Here is a 15,269-nt window from a genome sequence, read left to right as displayed (position 1 = left end):
TTCTGAAGTTAAGGTTTTCTGAAGGAATCGCTGAAAACATTCCTGAATGAATTCATGGATAATTTCCAGAAGTACTTCTCGAAAGGATTTCTGAAAGAAACTGTGGAGAAATTTCTGAGGAAATCCATGAATGGTTTTCTAGAAGAATTCTTTTATAAATTTCTGAAAGATCCTTTGGAAGAAATTTTATATGAAGTTTTGTAGCAATCTATGGAAATTGTTCTTTACTAGTTTTCTCAAATAAAACAGTGAGAGCTTCTTGAATATAATTCATGCAGGATTTTCTTAAATGCGAATCGTATCCAAGGATATCTAAGGAATCTAAGTCAGGTTTTATAAAAGTGTTCTCAAATGAAGTGTCTTTTAAACAACCTTTTGGAGGACTTCAAAAGAATCTTTGATACCTTAAAGAAATCTATGAAAGGATCTCTGGAGAAATCTCTCCGAAGGAATTTCTGGCAGACATTCTTAAAATATCTGAATTACTCCTTGCCAAAAAAAAACAAAAGAAATCCCTGGAGGTAATTTGCGAATAAAGTTTCATATAATTAAATAAAAATCTGAGGAAATCTCGAGCTTGTGGTAAAATCATCGTCATGTTTCTCTTGTTTTGAGAGTTTTCCTAAAAACCCCTGGATGTAGTTCCAACATCACAGTGTTTTTTTTGCACGTGTGGTTCAAACTAATTAGAAAACTCCAAGGACCCAAAGAATTCGTATCGTAAATGGTTTTCTTCTAAGGGAACTAGCGTTTTTTCAGCCGTTTTGTTTTCTTCGTCATGCGAGGTTTTTTGAAAGCTATTGAAATTTAAAGTTGGCCTCAAATCTTTCCCTACCAAGCTGAATTATACGACCAAGTTTCAGGCAATTTAGCCGACAGAAACCCCTCATGACGAAGAGAACAAATCTGCCGATAATACCCAAAGCCATTTAGGAGGAGAAATTTCCAAAAGGAATTTGTTACAGAGAATGAAATGTATGAAGAGAACAACTTCATACAATTCATTCATAAAATCGTCTACCTTGTTTGGCTCGTCAAAGCAATTTCCGCTCCATTGTATTTTTTCTTGAACGTTCTCAAACTCAGGACATGATTCTACACTAAAAATGAGCATCAGCTCAAAAACGCTGTAAACTAGTGTAAATAAAAGTTTAACTGATTTATTTAAAGCTCTAACAGAACTTGAGTCCTCTACATTAAAACTCAATGAAGCTTCATAAGTATAAATCAGAATCCATAATACAAAAAAAAAAGCTTTACTCAAAATACCAATGTCTGAATCGTTGATGACTAAATCAATTATCAAAAGTTACTCGTACCACTCAACTCAATTTCCCTCATCAGCTGACCACCATCAGAAGAAGAAAAAAACAACCCACCACATAACGGAACAGATTTTAATCGGCTTATCATAAATGTCATCACCGCAACGGCTTCCGTGGTGAAATCAAGTATGGCTCTCAACTCAACCTTCTCAGTGCACAGTGGTCTTATGGTTGCACATTAACCAGCCCAGTTGATTATGTTCGAGTACATGGCTAGCCAGCCAGCCACCGAATTGCGCCAGCAGCAACATATTATAACTTTCTTTTTCAGCATTGCAGGGCAATAAAATAAGGTACCGGTATGGCGGGGGATTGTGGTGCTGTATGCAAATTGACGACGATCGTAAACTTTCGGTTAAGTTGGTGGAGGAACAGGTTCTTTTATCCGAAAAAATAAAGCTTTTAATTATTTTCAGCAGGATTTTGATGACATTATCAACCATAATTATCATACTGGATCTAAAAATGAGTAATAATTTCAAGATTTTCGGAGAAGCATCTTGATTAGGCTGCAAAACGATGAGTCGAGCTGATAATTAGTTTAATTTTTCACCTACATTCTTATTATTTGGTTATGATTCTTAAGCTTCGGCTCGGAGTATCATACCTAATGAATCGATTGAGTTGATACAAAATGGCTTTGTTCCTTTCAAATCAGATGGGATATATTCTATTTTGCTTCAGAAGGGATATGATCATTTCAAACATGTTTTGAAAAAAAAACTTGTTTGCAGTTTTGCTACAGGGTATATTCCCAAATCCTGGCGGGATATTACTGTAAAGTTTAATCAGAATGTGGGTTGAACATCGTATGAAGAAGCAAACAGTTTCAGAACTATCAGTTTGACCTCTTATCTTCTGAAATGCTTCGAACGCATTATCATTCATCACATCCGTGGTGTTTATCTGGCCAAGGTGTCTCTTCACGTGAACCAACATGCTTACCAATCTGGAAAATCCACTGTGACTCTTTACACAATGTTTTTTACGATATTGAGAAAGCATTCACTCAAATGCAATTTTGAGGTATTTCAGGGGCTGCCTATTTCAGGTGTTTTAGGCTTGATGTCGCCGATAGGGCCTTTCGGTAAATACAAGTAAAACATCTATTGTTCTTTTCACGGAAAGGTGAAACCGTAATGGCGTTCGACCTTTTCGTCTCTTTGATTCTGAAATCAGAGGTAGTCAGAGGTGTTGCACCGAGGGGGCTTCAGGGGTATTTTTGGGGAGTCTCGAAGGGTCTCAGTTGTGTTACATGGGATCCGATGGGGTTTTACGTAGGCGTGGGGTCCGAGGGGGTTTCCGAAGGGATTTCAGACAGCTTCAGATGGTATTTAGTGAGTTTCAGAGGCGTTACGTAGGAGTTTTGGGGGGTTTCAGAGGGTCTCAGGTGCGTTGCATGGTGTCCGAGGGGGTTTTAGGGGGATTTCAGGGCGTTTTAGGAAGCTACAGAGGATTTTTACGGGATTCAGAGGCGTTATGGGGGTATCTGAGGTACTCAGAGGTGTTTCAAGGGATTTTGAGGGGGTTAAGGAGGCCTACAGTTTCTGAAAATACATTTTGGATCACAGCTCTTAAGTAAGCTTCAGGAAGATTTCAGCGTTGCTTTAAAACATTTCTTGAACGTTTCAGGTGGTTTCAGAAGCAGTGAATCAAAATTCAACCACCGCGCAACAATAAAGACAATGTCGCAACCTGAATTTGTTGCGACATTCTACCCAATGCTACATAGGTTTGTCTCAACTTGAACAGAATAGGACAAAGATCATGCACCATGAGTTTACAGATTTTTAAGCCTTGCATTGTGATTTTCGAGCGGTATCTTCGAGTCGGTAAACACTGCAACGCTGATGAAGATGTATCATCAACAATTTCGATTTTGGGTTAGTTATCATTGATAAGTCACGAGTTGAAAAGTACGCAACAATTTCAGCTTCCGTTTTGTCTGCAACAAAAAAATCGAGATCATGTCATTATCTTTTACCAGTTGGGATAAAGAGTAATCGCCGCGTCTTCTTTGTCTCTAGTTTCATGCCTCTTTTGTCTGACAATTCTCTTCACTGTTCAGAAGAGATTCAAGGCGTTCCAGACTGTTAACGGTTGTAGATCCGATGACCTATGCTCAAGGTAGCTCTTAGAGATTACTATACATTGAACTTACCACTTGTCAGCACTAAGTTACATGAGGCTGGGTAAGCATGACTTTTATTCAATCATTTAAGGACACACATTATGCAAGTAGATTCGGTGACTTATGCTCAAGAAAGATCTTAGGAGCACGCCCTGAACTCCCCTTAAATCCACTTGCAACTTTATTCCCTTAAATCAACCTTATCCCTAATCTCAAACACTTCAACTTCTCTGAACACAATCAGATTCCATTTAGGTAACGTTACCTAATTGAAGGGACCTAAATAGATTTTACCTAAATGGATTCGACCTAAATGAAGGATTGAGTGTACCAAATGTTCATGATTCGAGTTCTTAAAACATAAGAGGGAGTTCAAGTCGGCCAGTGACAGCCATGTTTATATTCTCTATTCGTAAGGTGAACCACTTAAGAAGTCTAATCAAAATATTTCCCAGAAGTTGTGCATTTGATGTAAAAGCTTACAATAAGAGCGTATTGCTAAAAAATAATGTAGAGGTTCCTTTCAGGTTAGGTAATAAGTATTTTGAGGTAATTACTGTATGCTGTGGGCTGCAAAACGGTGAGTCGATAAGGTGAGCGTCCAACATAGCTCTGGTCCTCTCAAGTTCCTACCTCATGCTTCCACGGGTCAAACGATGACAAAGACCGCCAACTAATAGTTGTGTGCTTAGCTGGTAGTGCAGCTTGGGCCCTGTTGTCCTTCTGACTTCAGCTAGATTGAGGAGGTACGTCCAGAGCGTCTGTTCACCAAGGAGGTGCGGTTCAAACAGTGTCTGTTCTGGCATCCAGCGGCTGAGTATGAAATGCTGTATTGCGTCAGCTATACCTAAGAAGGCAGCCCTTTCAACGCAATGATGGCAGCGCGGCCCCGGTAAGGTAGCCTGCTGAAGACCTTCAAACACCCAGAAAAGCAAGTAGAGTAAACGGATTGATTCAACGGCAACGAATAAAGGACAACGATTGGAAAGTCGGATCTTGGAACGTGAGAACTTTGAATGAACCCGCACGTGTTGGGCTCCTGGCTCGTGAACTGCAGAATGTCGGAGTTAATGTGGCCGCTATCCAGGAGATACGCTGGCCCAAAACTGGAGAACGCGAATTCCAAGCGGTGGATCCCATCGCCAACACTTCATTCAAGTACCACATCTACTACAGCGGCGGCGAAAAGGCAGAACGCGGAGTTGGCTTTATAGTGATCGGGAAGCAGATGAAGCGAGTTATTCGGTGGAAGCCGATAAGCGACAGAATCTGTGTGTTGAGAATGAAGGGCAAGTTCTTCAACTACAGCCTGATCAGCATCTATGCGCCAACGAACGCCAAACCCGATGACATGAAGGATGAGTTCTATGAGAGCCTTGATAAGGCCTACGGAGAGTGCCCAAAATAAGATGTCAAAATAGTCATCGGAGATGCAAATGCGCAGATCGGCAGAGAAAGTTTCTTTCGGCCTGTCATTGGAACGGAAAGCCTTCATTCTGTTACCAACGATAATGGTCTGCGCCTTGTGACATTCGCTGCTGCTAGAGGGATGGCAATCAGCAGTACCTACTTCGCACGTGAGAATATCCGAAAACACACCTGGCGACACCCGAGAGATAGACCACGTGCTGGTCGACGGGCGACATTTTTCGGACGTCATAGATGTGAGGTCCTACAGAGGCCCGAACATTGACTCGGATCATTATCTCGGTTGCTGCACAGTACCATCAGAAGCTAGACGAGAGGATAGGAGAGACCAACGGATCTGGAGATGTCAACAGCTTATGGGGAGTTATCCACGAAGCAGTGACAACAACAGCGCAAGAGGTGATAGGTACCGCTCAGCGACGCCAACGTAATGGTTGGTTTGACGAGGACTGCCAACGAGTGGCGAACGAAAAGAATGCCGCCAGAAGTCGAATGCTAGTGGCCGGTACCCGGCAGAACAGAGAGCGGTACGGGGTTGCAATAGCAGAAGAGAAACGAATCCACCGCAGAAAAAAACGGCAACATGAAGAGAGTGTTATAGCTGAAGCGCAGGAAAGTATGGACAGGAACGATATGCGGAGGATTTATGAAACTGTCAATGGCGCGCGGCACAAGACTGCGCCAGTGCCCGCCATGTGCAATGACTGGGAATGAAATTTGCTGACAGACAAAACAATGGTGGCAGCCAGGTGGAAGGAGCACTTCGAAGATTTGTTGAATGGTAGCAGCGAAGGAGCACCCAGGAACATGATTATATAACATAGTGGATGACAGTCAAGCAGTGGAACCACCAACACTGGATGAGGTTAAAAAGGCCATTATGGAGCTGAAAAACAGCAAGGCTGCTGGGAAGGACGAAACCCCGGTCGAGCTTCTTAAGCACGGAAGCGAACAGCTACATCAATCAATCCACTAGATTATTATAAAGATATAGGAGGATGAAGAATTGCCCACCAGTTGGTTGGATGGCCTCATATGCCCAATCTATAAGAAAGGGCACAGACTGGAGTGTGCCAATTACAGAGGGATTACCCTTTTAAATTCAGCGTATAAGATACTGTCGCGTGTCCTGTCAAACAGACTGCGACCTCTTGAGGAGTCCTTCGTCAGCGAATACCAGGCTGGTTTTCGTGAGGGCCGATCAACGACGGATCAAATGTTTGTCCTGCGGATGATCCTAGATTAATTTCGGGAATATAACTTGCAGACTTATTATCTCTTCATTGATTTTAAAGCGGCGTACGATTCAGTGAAAAGAAATGAGCTTTGGCAGATAATGTCAGAACATGGTTTTCCGGCGAAACTAATTAGACTGATACGCGCAACGCTGGATGGATCAAAATCAAGTATTCGGATCGCGGATGAAGTGTCTACGTCGTTTGTGACCTTAGATGGATTGAAGCAGAGGAATGCTCTTTCAAATTTATTGTACAACTTTGCACTCGAAGGAGCGATTAGGAGGTCAGGCGTGCAGAGGAATGGCTCTATCATCACACGGTCGCACATGCTCCTCGGTTTTGCGGACGATATTGATCTCATCGGCATCGATCGTAGGGCAGTGGAGGAAGCTTATGCTCCTCTGAAGAGAGAGACAGCGAGGATAGGCTTGACGATTAACTCTACCAAGACGAAGTACATGATAGCGGGTAGAGACAGAAGCAGGCCTAGTGGTGTTAGTGCTGAGGTAGTGATTGATGGAGAAGTGTTTGAAGTTGTTGAAGAATTTGTTTATCTTGGAACACTTGTGACATGTGACATGTGACAATGACGTTTCCCGTGAAGTGAAAAGGCGTATTGCAGCCGGCGAATAGGGCGAATAGGGCCTTTTACGGATTGCGTAGCCAGCTTAGGTCCCGTAGCTTGCAAACGCAAACAAAATTCGCTCTGTATAAGACGCTGATTCTTCCGGTTGCCCTCTACAGTCACGAAGCGTGGACGTTAAAGGAGGTAGACCGGAAAGCTTTTTGAGTTTTTGAGCGCAAAGTGTTGCGGACAATTCTCGGTTGGAAACAAGAAAATGGAGTGTGGCGCAGACGCATGAATCACGAGTTATACCAAGTGTACGAGGATGCGAATATTGTGAAACTTATAAAATATGGCAGACTTCAGTGGGCTGGACACGTAGTGCGAATGTCGGAAGAAAGAATAGCGAAAACAATATTCAGCAGAGAACCCGGTTGAGGTAGGCGACTTCGTGGGCGGCCGCGAACTCGCTGGCTGCACGCGGTTGAAGAAGATCTACGATCCCTACACGTTCGGGGAAACTGGAGGAACATCGCCCAAGACCGACGAAGATGGTGCTCTACTATACTATCGGCATTGGAGTAAAATTACTTTGTAGCCAACAAGGTATCAAAGTAGGTACTGTATGCCCAAAGAAATATGTTTTGGGAATAACAATTGAATGAATTCAAAGAGTATCATCTGAAAAAATAAAATTTAAAATATACTAATATATACTGCAAAACATCTGAACGAATTCAAGTCAAAGAAAGTAGCCTTAACCTTTCAGGACGTACGCCTGTGGAATACCAAAACTGCTCCGCGCTCGCGCTGTACACGACGAGCGACGTTAATACATTCTCTGATGAGATTGTTAAAAAAAATGTTCGGAAAAACGTTCGAAGGAATTTGGAAATTTTTGAAAATACCTCTTTTGAAGAAAAATAATGTAATAGTTTTTCAAAACATGTAGTAGTAAAACATCCATGCAGAACTATGATACATATTCAAAAGAAGCTCTAAAAATCCCTATTTTGTCCATTCTCGATTTATTAGCTTTTGACACGATTTTGTCAGTAATTTTTGGACAAAGGAAAGAAAAGTGAGTTTCACTCAGCATTGCCACTTTACAATGAATTTTATTCCAGATTATGTTTTTTGGCGTCATTCATAAATTGATTAACGAACGATTTTCGCGTAACTTTTAAAAATTGTATTTGTTTTGTGCAAGCCTTCACATTTTTGCTCCTGAAAGTTTTATCGCTTAAAACTACTGAAAGACTCTTCTTCTTTGTTGCCTCTGGAACTAAGGAAACTGCAAAAAAAAATGTAAGTTGATGTGATTATCGGTAAGACCCCCAAACATGTGATGCTGGGGTCATCACTTCTTAAACTGAATCTCGCCCCAATGTGGAACAAGCAAAATTTGTTTCTTCCAGAGATTGTTCCAGAGATGCTTTAAGGGATTCCTCCAGGAATTTATGCTGTAGATTTCCTGTTGGGATTATTTCAGGAAGTGTTTCCGACCAAAATTTCTAGCAGAAAATTCTCTTTTTAGAAGAAGTATTCTACTAGAGATTCATCCACGGATATTTCAACGGATCCTCCCAGAGACTTCTTGAAATAATTATCTATTCTCATTTTTTAGGAATTCCTCTGTAGATTTCTACAGTATGCAACTATAAATTTCCCTATAAGGCTTCTGCTATAAACTTCCCGAGTTATTTCTTTTGAGATTCCTCCAGAATTTCCTCTTGCTATTACTTCAAAAATGTTCCTGCAAAGATTGTTTTTGATGAGAGAGAATTTCTTCAGCCTTTTCTGCTTGAATTTCTCCAGATTTTTTTTTCCTAAATTTCTTTATGGATTTCTCCGGACGTAAGAGTGATTTCATCAGAGATTTTAATCGAAATTTCTGCCATGATTCTTCTAGGAATTACTCAAAGAACTTATCAAGATATTTGTCTAGGCATGCCTCTAGTAGTTTCTTCGGAGATTACAATAGGGATTCCTTCATAACTTATTGCAGTTTTCACCCCGGATTGGACTGCCACACTTTTTAAGTACGCTCAAGAAGTGTAATGAAAGTGCACATTTGCCTCGTATCACCTTGACGTCTTCGGTGCACTTCGGTGCACTTGTTGATTCAGAAATTCTCTCAGGAATTCATGCAGGATTTCGTCCTGTATGGCCTCGCGTAACTTCTCAAAGAATTCTAAGATTTTTCCAGGGATTTATCCAGAATTTTTACCTGGAATTTCACCAAGGTTTATCCAGTGATACCTCTTGCTATTTTTAAAGGTTTCTCTAGGGATTCTTACACTCTCCATGGTTTTCTTCAAATATTGTTTTGGAAATTGCACCAGCTACACATTGTCATAAGCGTGATTTAATGTTACTGGTGTAGCCGCTCCTAGTAATAAATGTGTCTCATTGGTATGCGGCAGGAGCTGTTTTCGGCTTAAAACACTTTGGGAATTAAAGCGAAATGGCAGCAAAAACAGAGCCAATTCGGGCAGTTTGAGTTCTAAGTAACAAATTTGTCGATCCGATATTGATTCATTTTTATTTGTTGTGCTGCACTGATGGGATCCATTTCCATAATTACTCTAAGTTGTGAGAAGGCTGTGAAGCTGATAGATATTTTTATGAGTAATTTAATGAACCGGAGGTGGGGTAATAAAGGTCAGACTCGACTATCCGGAGTCAGGATCTGAAGCTTTGCAAACATATATCTAGGGAACAAAATGTTGTATGAAACTGAAATTTTGCAATTTTTTCAAGTTAACTTTGATTAGTATTGAGTGAAAATTTCAGCATTGTACATCTTTCCGTTTGCCAGATATATATTTGGAAAGCTTCCGAACTTGACTCCGGATAATCGAGTCCGACCTCTATGCACAAAATAACTAAGATTCAGATGATTTTATGAACACGTGCTGTAAGATAGTTTTCTACTTTAATGAAGATACGCTTAAAAAAATAAGTTTCGTTTAACGTGCCACAACTGTTGGGGGAAAAACTTACCTTCTGGTAGGGCAAAACGACTTCTGGTATTTCTCATTTTGAATTCTAGTGAATTACCATGGGACTCCATCTCCATCCATGTTTACTGTCTCAATAGGAGGTGTCAGAGGCGGATGGTAGTTTATGGGTAGACTCCATCATGGATGTCCGTCCATGTAATCAGTGTGACATCGCTGAAATTCCTTTCAATCTTTCCAAATGTGGAAAATCAACACTTTTCATTTGAATAATCTAATCATTCTTGGGCTTGATCGGCTTAACTTTACGTTTAGTTTGATTACATCTGAAGCAAACTTCTTTATTCAATGAAATAGCGTGAGGGCGTTTTACCCCAAGGGTGCGTATTATTCCAGGCTACCCTACCCGATTTTGCCAGCCCGAAATACTACCAGAGGTGGACAATACCGGTTCCACACTATATTTGATTTCTCCAAAGCTTTTCTGAATTCTCCCGGAAGTTTTTTTTTTCTGAAATTCCTCCAAAAGTTTTGTCGGATTTTTTCAGGACTTTTTCTGTGATTTTTTCAAAAATTTCTCCAGCATTTCCTTCAGAAATTGCACCGGGTTTTTTTTTTTTGAGGATTCTGCAAGAGCTCTTCTAAACTTTATTTGCTTTAGTCCTTGGATTCCTCCAAACGTCTCAGCTCCAAACGCTTCTGCCAGATTCCTACAACAATGGTCTTTAATGTCTTTTTCCAGGATTTCTTGTTGGGTTTCCTTTAGGAGTTCGTTCTTCTTTATGATTTCGCCAGAAGGAGCTACTGGAGAAATCCACAGATGGAATTTCTGGAATAATCCACACATGTAGACTGTAGAGTTTCCGTAAGAATCCTCGAAAAAATCCCAAATTAAATTTCAGCGGAAATGTTCAGAAGGGGTTTTTGTGAATTCCTCCGAAAAAGTGGCTGGGGGAACTCACAGAAGGAGTTTCCAGATAATCGTCAGATGAGAGAACTGTTACCGCGATTTTAACCCGCAAACCTGTTCATCTCGGAATCCTCTATTGAGTTTGTTGGAGTTTTGAATTTCAATCCCAGGCCATCGGGTTAAGGTCACATGCTATAAGCATCACATCATGCCCGATTCACTGAAATGTTTATTATTAGGGGTTTGATTATTGGATTGGATTTGCAATTACTTATTATTTCTCGGATTTAGGTCACGGAAAAGCGCTAATTACTTTGAATCATTGCCGTCGTATTGATCTTTCATCTTGTTATTAGCGAGCTCTGTGCATCAGTGCTGAAACACAGACTGACAGACAATGGTAAAATTAGGTAAACAATATTGTATTGCTCTTGAAACCCAAAAAAAAAACATACATTAAATGCTTATTCTATATACTTTTTGTAACTACATACTTTTATAGAACTATTTGCTAAAGCTAACATCCAAAGGGCTAAGTCCCACAACTCAATCAATGCATTGCCACTAATCATTGTTTTTCTTCCATTTTTTTCTCCTCAACAGAAACACCATTCCATTCCGCCATCTCTCGCACTCGCGCAGTTTCCACCTTCAGGTTTGAAAAGTGCACCTGTCTGTATCTCTCGCTTCCCACTATCACTGAACACTCCCCGGACGGAGACAGGAAGTAGGAAAGGTGCCCGTCGACGTCGACCCAACAAGACCAAACAACACCATTCTTGGATCACTTCAGCCACCCACCACCTTGGGGGTTGCACGCTTGCAGTCTTGTTCGTGTCCAACTTTTCCTCATCCTCCGGCAGTGGTACTTGTAACTCCTTGTTCAACATTGACCGGGAAAGCGAGGTAGATCAGTCAGCAGCGACGATCGAGAGACAGAGAGAGATTGCGCGGGGTGGAAAAACTCCATTCGTCGATCGGATACAAACGGCCCAACCTGTCACACGACCGAAGTCTCGGTTAGGCGTGAGCGGACAGCGGACAGTTCCTCAACCATTGCAGCAGCAGAGCACTCGGAAACGTTTGTCACGCCGTTCGGCTGCCAACCGGAGCTTCGAACTCCCCTTCAACCGACCAAGGTTGGAACGGAAGAAACGGAAAACCAAAAGTATCGACTGCAAAAACCGTAGGCAAAACAGACTGCAACAAGTGAACACAACATACACACATAATCAGAAAAGCGCCAGGAAAAAATTATAGCAAGTGATGGTAATCATAGCGTAAACCGACTAACCAACGAACGACGCCGAAGTGCGCCAGGGCGGCCTCGAGAAGAAAAACGAGTGAAATTATAAATAAAAATATGAAAAAGAAAGTGAATTGAATTTTAATTCCCCCGCCCCGTTGAGAAGAGAGAGAAGCCTCGCGAAAGGGTGGACCGAAGAAAACCAAGCGCAACTGGTGTGAAAAAAGAAGAAAACCCCGACCGACAGAAGAAGCAGAAGAAGTAAAAGAAGAAAAACCAAGAGTGCAAGGGAAATAAAGTTAAAAATAATTTAATAAAGTGTGGAAATACGTATCAACTGCGAAAACATGCTTTTCCCAAGCCCCTAGCGTATGATAATGATAAAGAGTGAGACCAGTGCTAGTGAGCGAGCGAACCAAGGTAACGATTAATCCCTGGGTGCAAAAGAAGAGGAAAAAGTTGCCGTGAAAAAAAAGCTGTGGGTGAATGATCCAAAGTGTTCGTAGTTTGCACGCTTTCATGTGTCACTTTTACTCTCAATGCTGGCGGCCCGTGTCTAGTTAAGTCTGGTTGTGTTCGAATCGATTCCTTTTTTTGGGTTTTCTTTAAAAATCGCTGATCTATCGTCCCTTCGGTACTTTGCGAGGAGATTCAAAAATCCTAAAGCTTTCGTTTAACTTCCTTCTCTGTATCTTCCCCCTCAGCTCTTGATGGTTATTGATGAAGTGGCTGGAAAGCAATTGTGAAACGTTGGTTCCTATCTTCAGCAAGTCAACCTGCATCATCCACCCGCACCTTAGCGCTCTTGGGGACTGGCAGTCCATAATTTTTCAACCATCCCCTATGAAGTAAGATGTTAGGTCCCACCAAATGGAGACTCCTAACGATAGTCGCCGGAATATTACTCGCCCATGCCATTGAATCACCAAGCAGTAAAAGCAACAAACTCAAGGGCCAGGTTCGCACCTTCACAAACCCTGACCTTGGTCTTCGGATAGAACAGATCGAACCGTGGGGTAGCCGAACGATCACCTCGCGCAACCTACTCGTTCCACATGAAACCTTCTCCAACATAGACAACGTTCGGTACATCGACAGTCGGACGGCAAGCAGTCGTCTACTACGGAATACCTTCGGAGCATTTAGATTCGCTGAACCAAATCAGCCATACCCGGTGCCTTTACAGCAGCCCATTCTTCCCCAACAACGAAGGGCTAAAACCTTTCAAAACCGTCGTTCTGACGATGGATCCCACCAGCCAGGAGTACGATTAGTTCAACCCGATCCATCTCAACTACAACCGAACGCAGAACCCCTTCCCGAGCCCCTTGCTCTTTATCAAGATGAAGATCCCTACATCCTTGGTCTTCAAAATGTCACAAAATCCAGGTCTATGCGTTACAAACTCATCCCAATCGGATACTTCTACCAGGAACCGAACTCACCTCCCGTCCTAACTCCCATTCAAAACACACAACCTCCTAAGGTAACCCAAAACGATGAACCCCACCATGTGGTCTTCCCCACCAACAACCCCCAACAAGATCCTGCAGCCATCGATCCCCAAACCAACAGCTCCCAATCAGACTTCAATACCATGGGAGCCCGGAGATCCGGAATTCAATTCCCCCCTGGTCCGTACAAAGTCGCCAACACCTTCACACCCCAAGGCTACAGTGAAGACAACTTTGCCTTCACCGAAAACCTAGGTGTGTACCATCGTCCGGTACATACCGCCGAAGACTACGACGAACAGGATCCGTACGACACCCGACAGCAGCGATCCCCAACGGCGGCACCCACCACCCAAGACCCAGATTCCACTGAAATCTCCCGCAACATGTACGCCACTCGTTACTTCCGCGATTTCCCACGCCCATCGCCAACCCCCTTAGACCTCAGACCAGCCGAATCGCTGGTCCGACCAAGCCGTCTCATCGAGTTCCCCGGTGTGGTCAATGTGAAACAACCCTTTCGCGACGACGTTACCAAGTTCGGCGACGTCAACGGGCCCATAACGGCGGTTCAGCGTCCGTACATCGATTACGGGGACGGTAAACGGTACCGGGCCTACGATCCGAACTACTTTGTCAGTAGTCCCTACCAGCCGAATCAACCGTACTTCCCGTCGAAGCTGTACACCGAACCGAGCCAGAAGATCTACCAGCCACCGTGGAAATCGTCGCGCTCGCCGAGGGTGGTGTTCCCGCAGGGTGGCGATCTTACCGGTCCGTCCGGGTTCGGTATCGATAATGTTGTTTTCAGGTGAGTTCAGTTTTTGTTTTGAAATCAATTTTGATTTTTTATTTTTGTTTTACAGCTTGTTTATGGGACGTAATTCTCTCTCGATGTCTTAGTGTTTTATTACGCAGTTGTCATATTTTGTGAGGATATTAAATCAGCTCAATACCGGCAATGGGTTGTCCCACTTTTAGCTGAAACTGAGCCAAAAATATAAAGGATTTTTCGATATCTGAATAAGACCAACTCAGCCTTTGAGTAGAATTTTTGCTCCGAATTTCAGCTTATCATCGCTCATGACCTTCATTTGCTCCAGTGAGCGCCCGCCTGTGGCGACCACCGTCTGCTGTTTAAACTTGCGGTTGTTTACCACTACAACATAACATAACATAACATAGTAAGATCTCTGCATAGCGATTCTGAACATGATGGCCGTCTGGATGTCTACTATCGGGATACCGTCCGGATCCGACGCCTTGTTCAACTTAAGCGACTTCGCTATTGCGATGACCTGTCGTTCATCACCGGGACTACCTTGCTTTGACTGGTTTGACCATAGAGGATTGGGGGCGCATGGTCTTATATCGTGGCGCGGAAACAGCGTTTCCACGATCTTCTGCAGCATCTCGGGAAGCAGTAGGCATCACCTCGAGAGGTCTTGTTGGTTACCTGGCAGAGATTTCCAGAGCACGCTCGTTTACTTGCCTCAATCTCTTTATTCAGTATCAGTTTAGCCGCCCTGTAGGCCTCACTTCAGTCCATTCTAATCTCTTCGATGCGAGCTCTTTTCATCCTCCTCCTAGCTCGTAGGAGAGTTCTGCGATGGTTGGATTCCATCACGACCAAGGCATCGGCAGCGCGCCATACGCCGATGTTTGTCAGGCCGCCAATTTTCATTGTTCGAACAAAATTAAGTTTACATAAAGTCGAGATTAAATATTTCTCTGGGGGTCTGGTTATCAGTCACAACAAGTTGCGTTGATTTTTATAGAATCTTCGCCGACGTTTCGATCCCTTTTAAGATCTTTTTCAAGGCCTAAAATTGAAAAATGAAAAAAATCCTATAAGGGATCGAAACGTCGGCGAAGATTCTATAAAAATCAACGCAACTTGTTGTGACTGATAACCAGACCCCCAGAGAAATATCCAAACATCCCAGTCGAAAACCACCAACAGTTGAGATTAAAAATTCTCACAACCACTATAACAGAAATTTGACTGC

The 15,269-nt window shown here is 42.7% G+C and overlaps 1 protein-coding gene across 6 annotated transcripts in view; it reads left to right on the top strand.

Annotated features, from left to right (window-relative positions):
• The window catches only part of LOC109417777 (uncharacterized), a 234,448-nt gene that overhangs the window by 64,321 nt on the left and 154,858 nt on the right, over positions 1-15,269 (top strand). For 3 of the 6 annotated variants that reach the window (XM_062850316.1, XM_062850317.1, XM_062850318.1), the window contains exon 2: positions 11,164-14,071. In XM_062850316.1, the coding sequence (XP_062706300.1) occupies positions 12,660-14,071 (1,412 nt within the window). In that variant the 5' untranslated portion in view covers positions 11,164-12,659. The remainder of the gene's footprint in view (positions 1-11,163; positions 14,072-15,269) is intronic. The other 3 variants (XM_062850315.1, XM_029853197.2, XM_029853196.2) reach the window with 3 other exon arrangements.

The sequence above is a fragment of the Aedes albopictus genome, chromosome 2 (genome assembly GCF_035046485.1).
Source record: "Aedes albopictus strain Foshan chromosome 2, AalbF5, whole genome shotgun sequence".
Lineage (NCBI taxonomy): Eukaryota > Metazoa > Arthropoda > Insecta > Diptera > Culicidae > Aedes > Aedes albopictus.
Note: the sequence above shows the minus strand (reverse complement) of the source record. Positions and strands in the feature narration are given on the sequence as shown.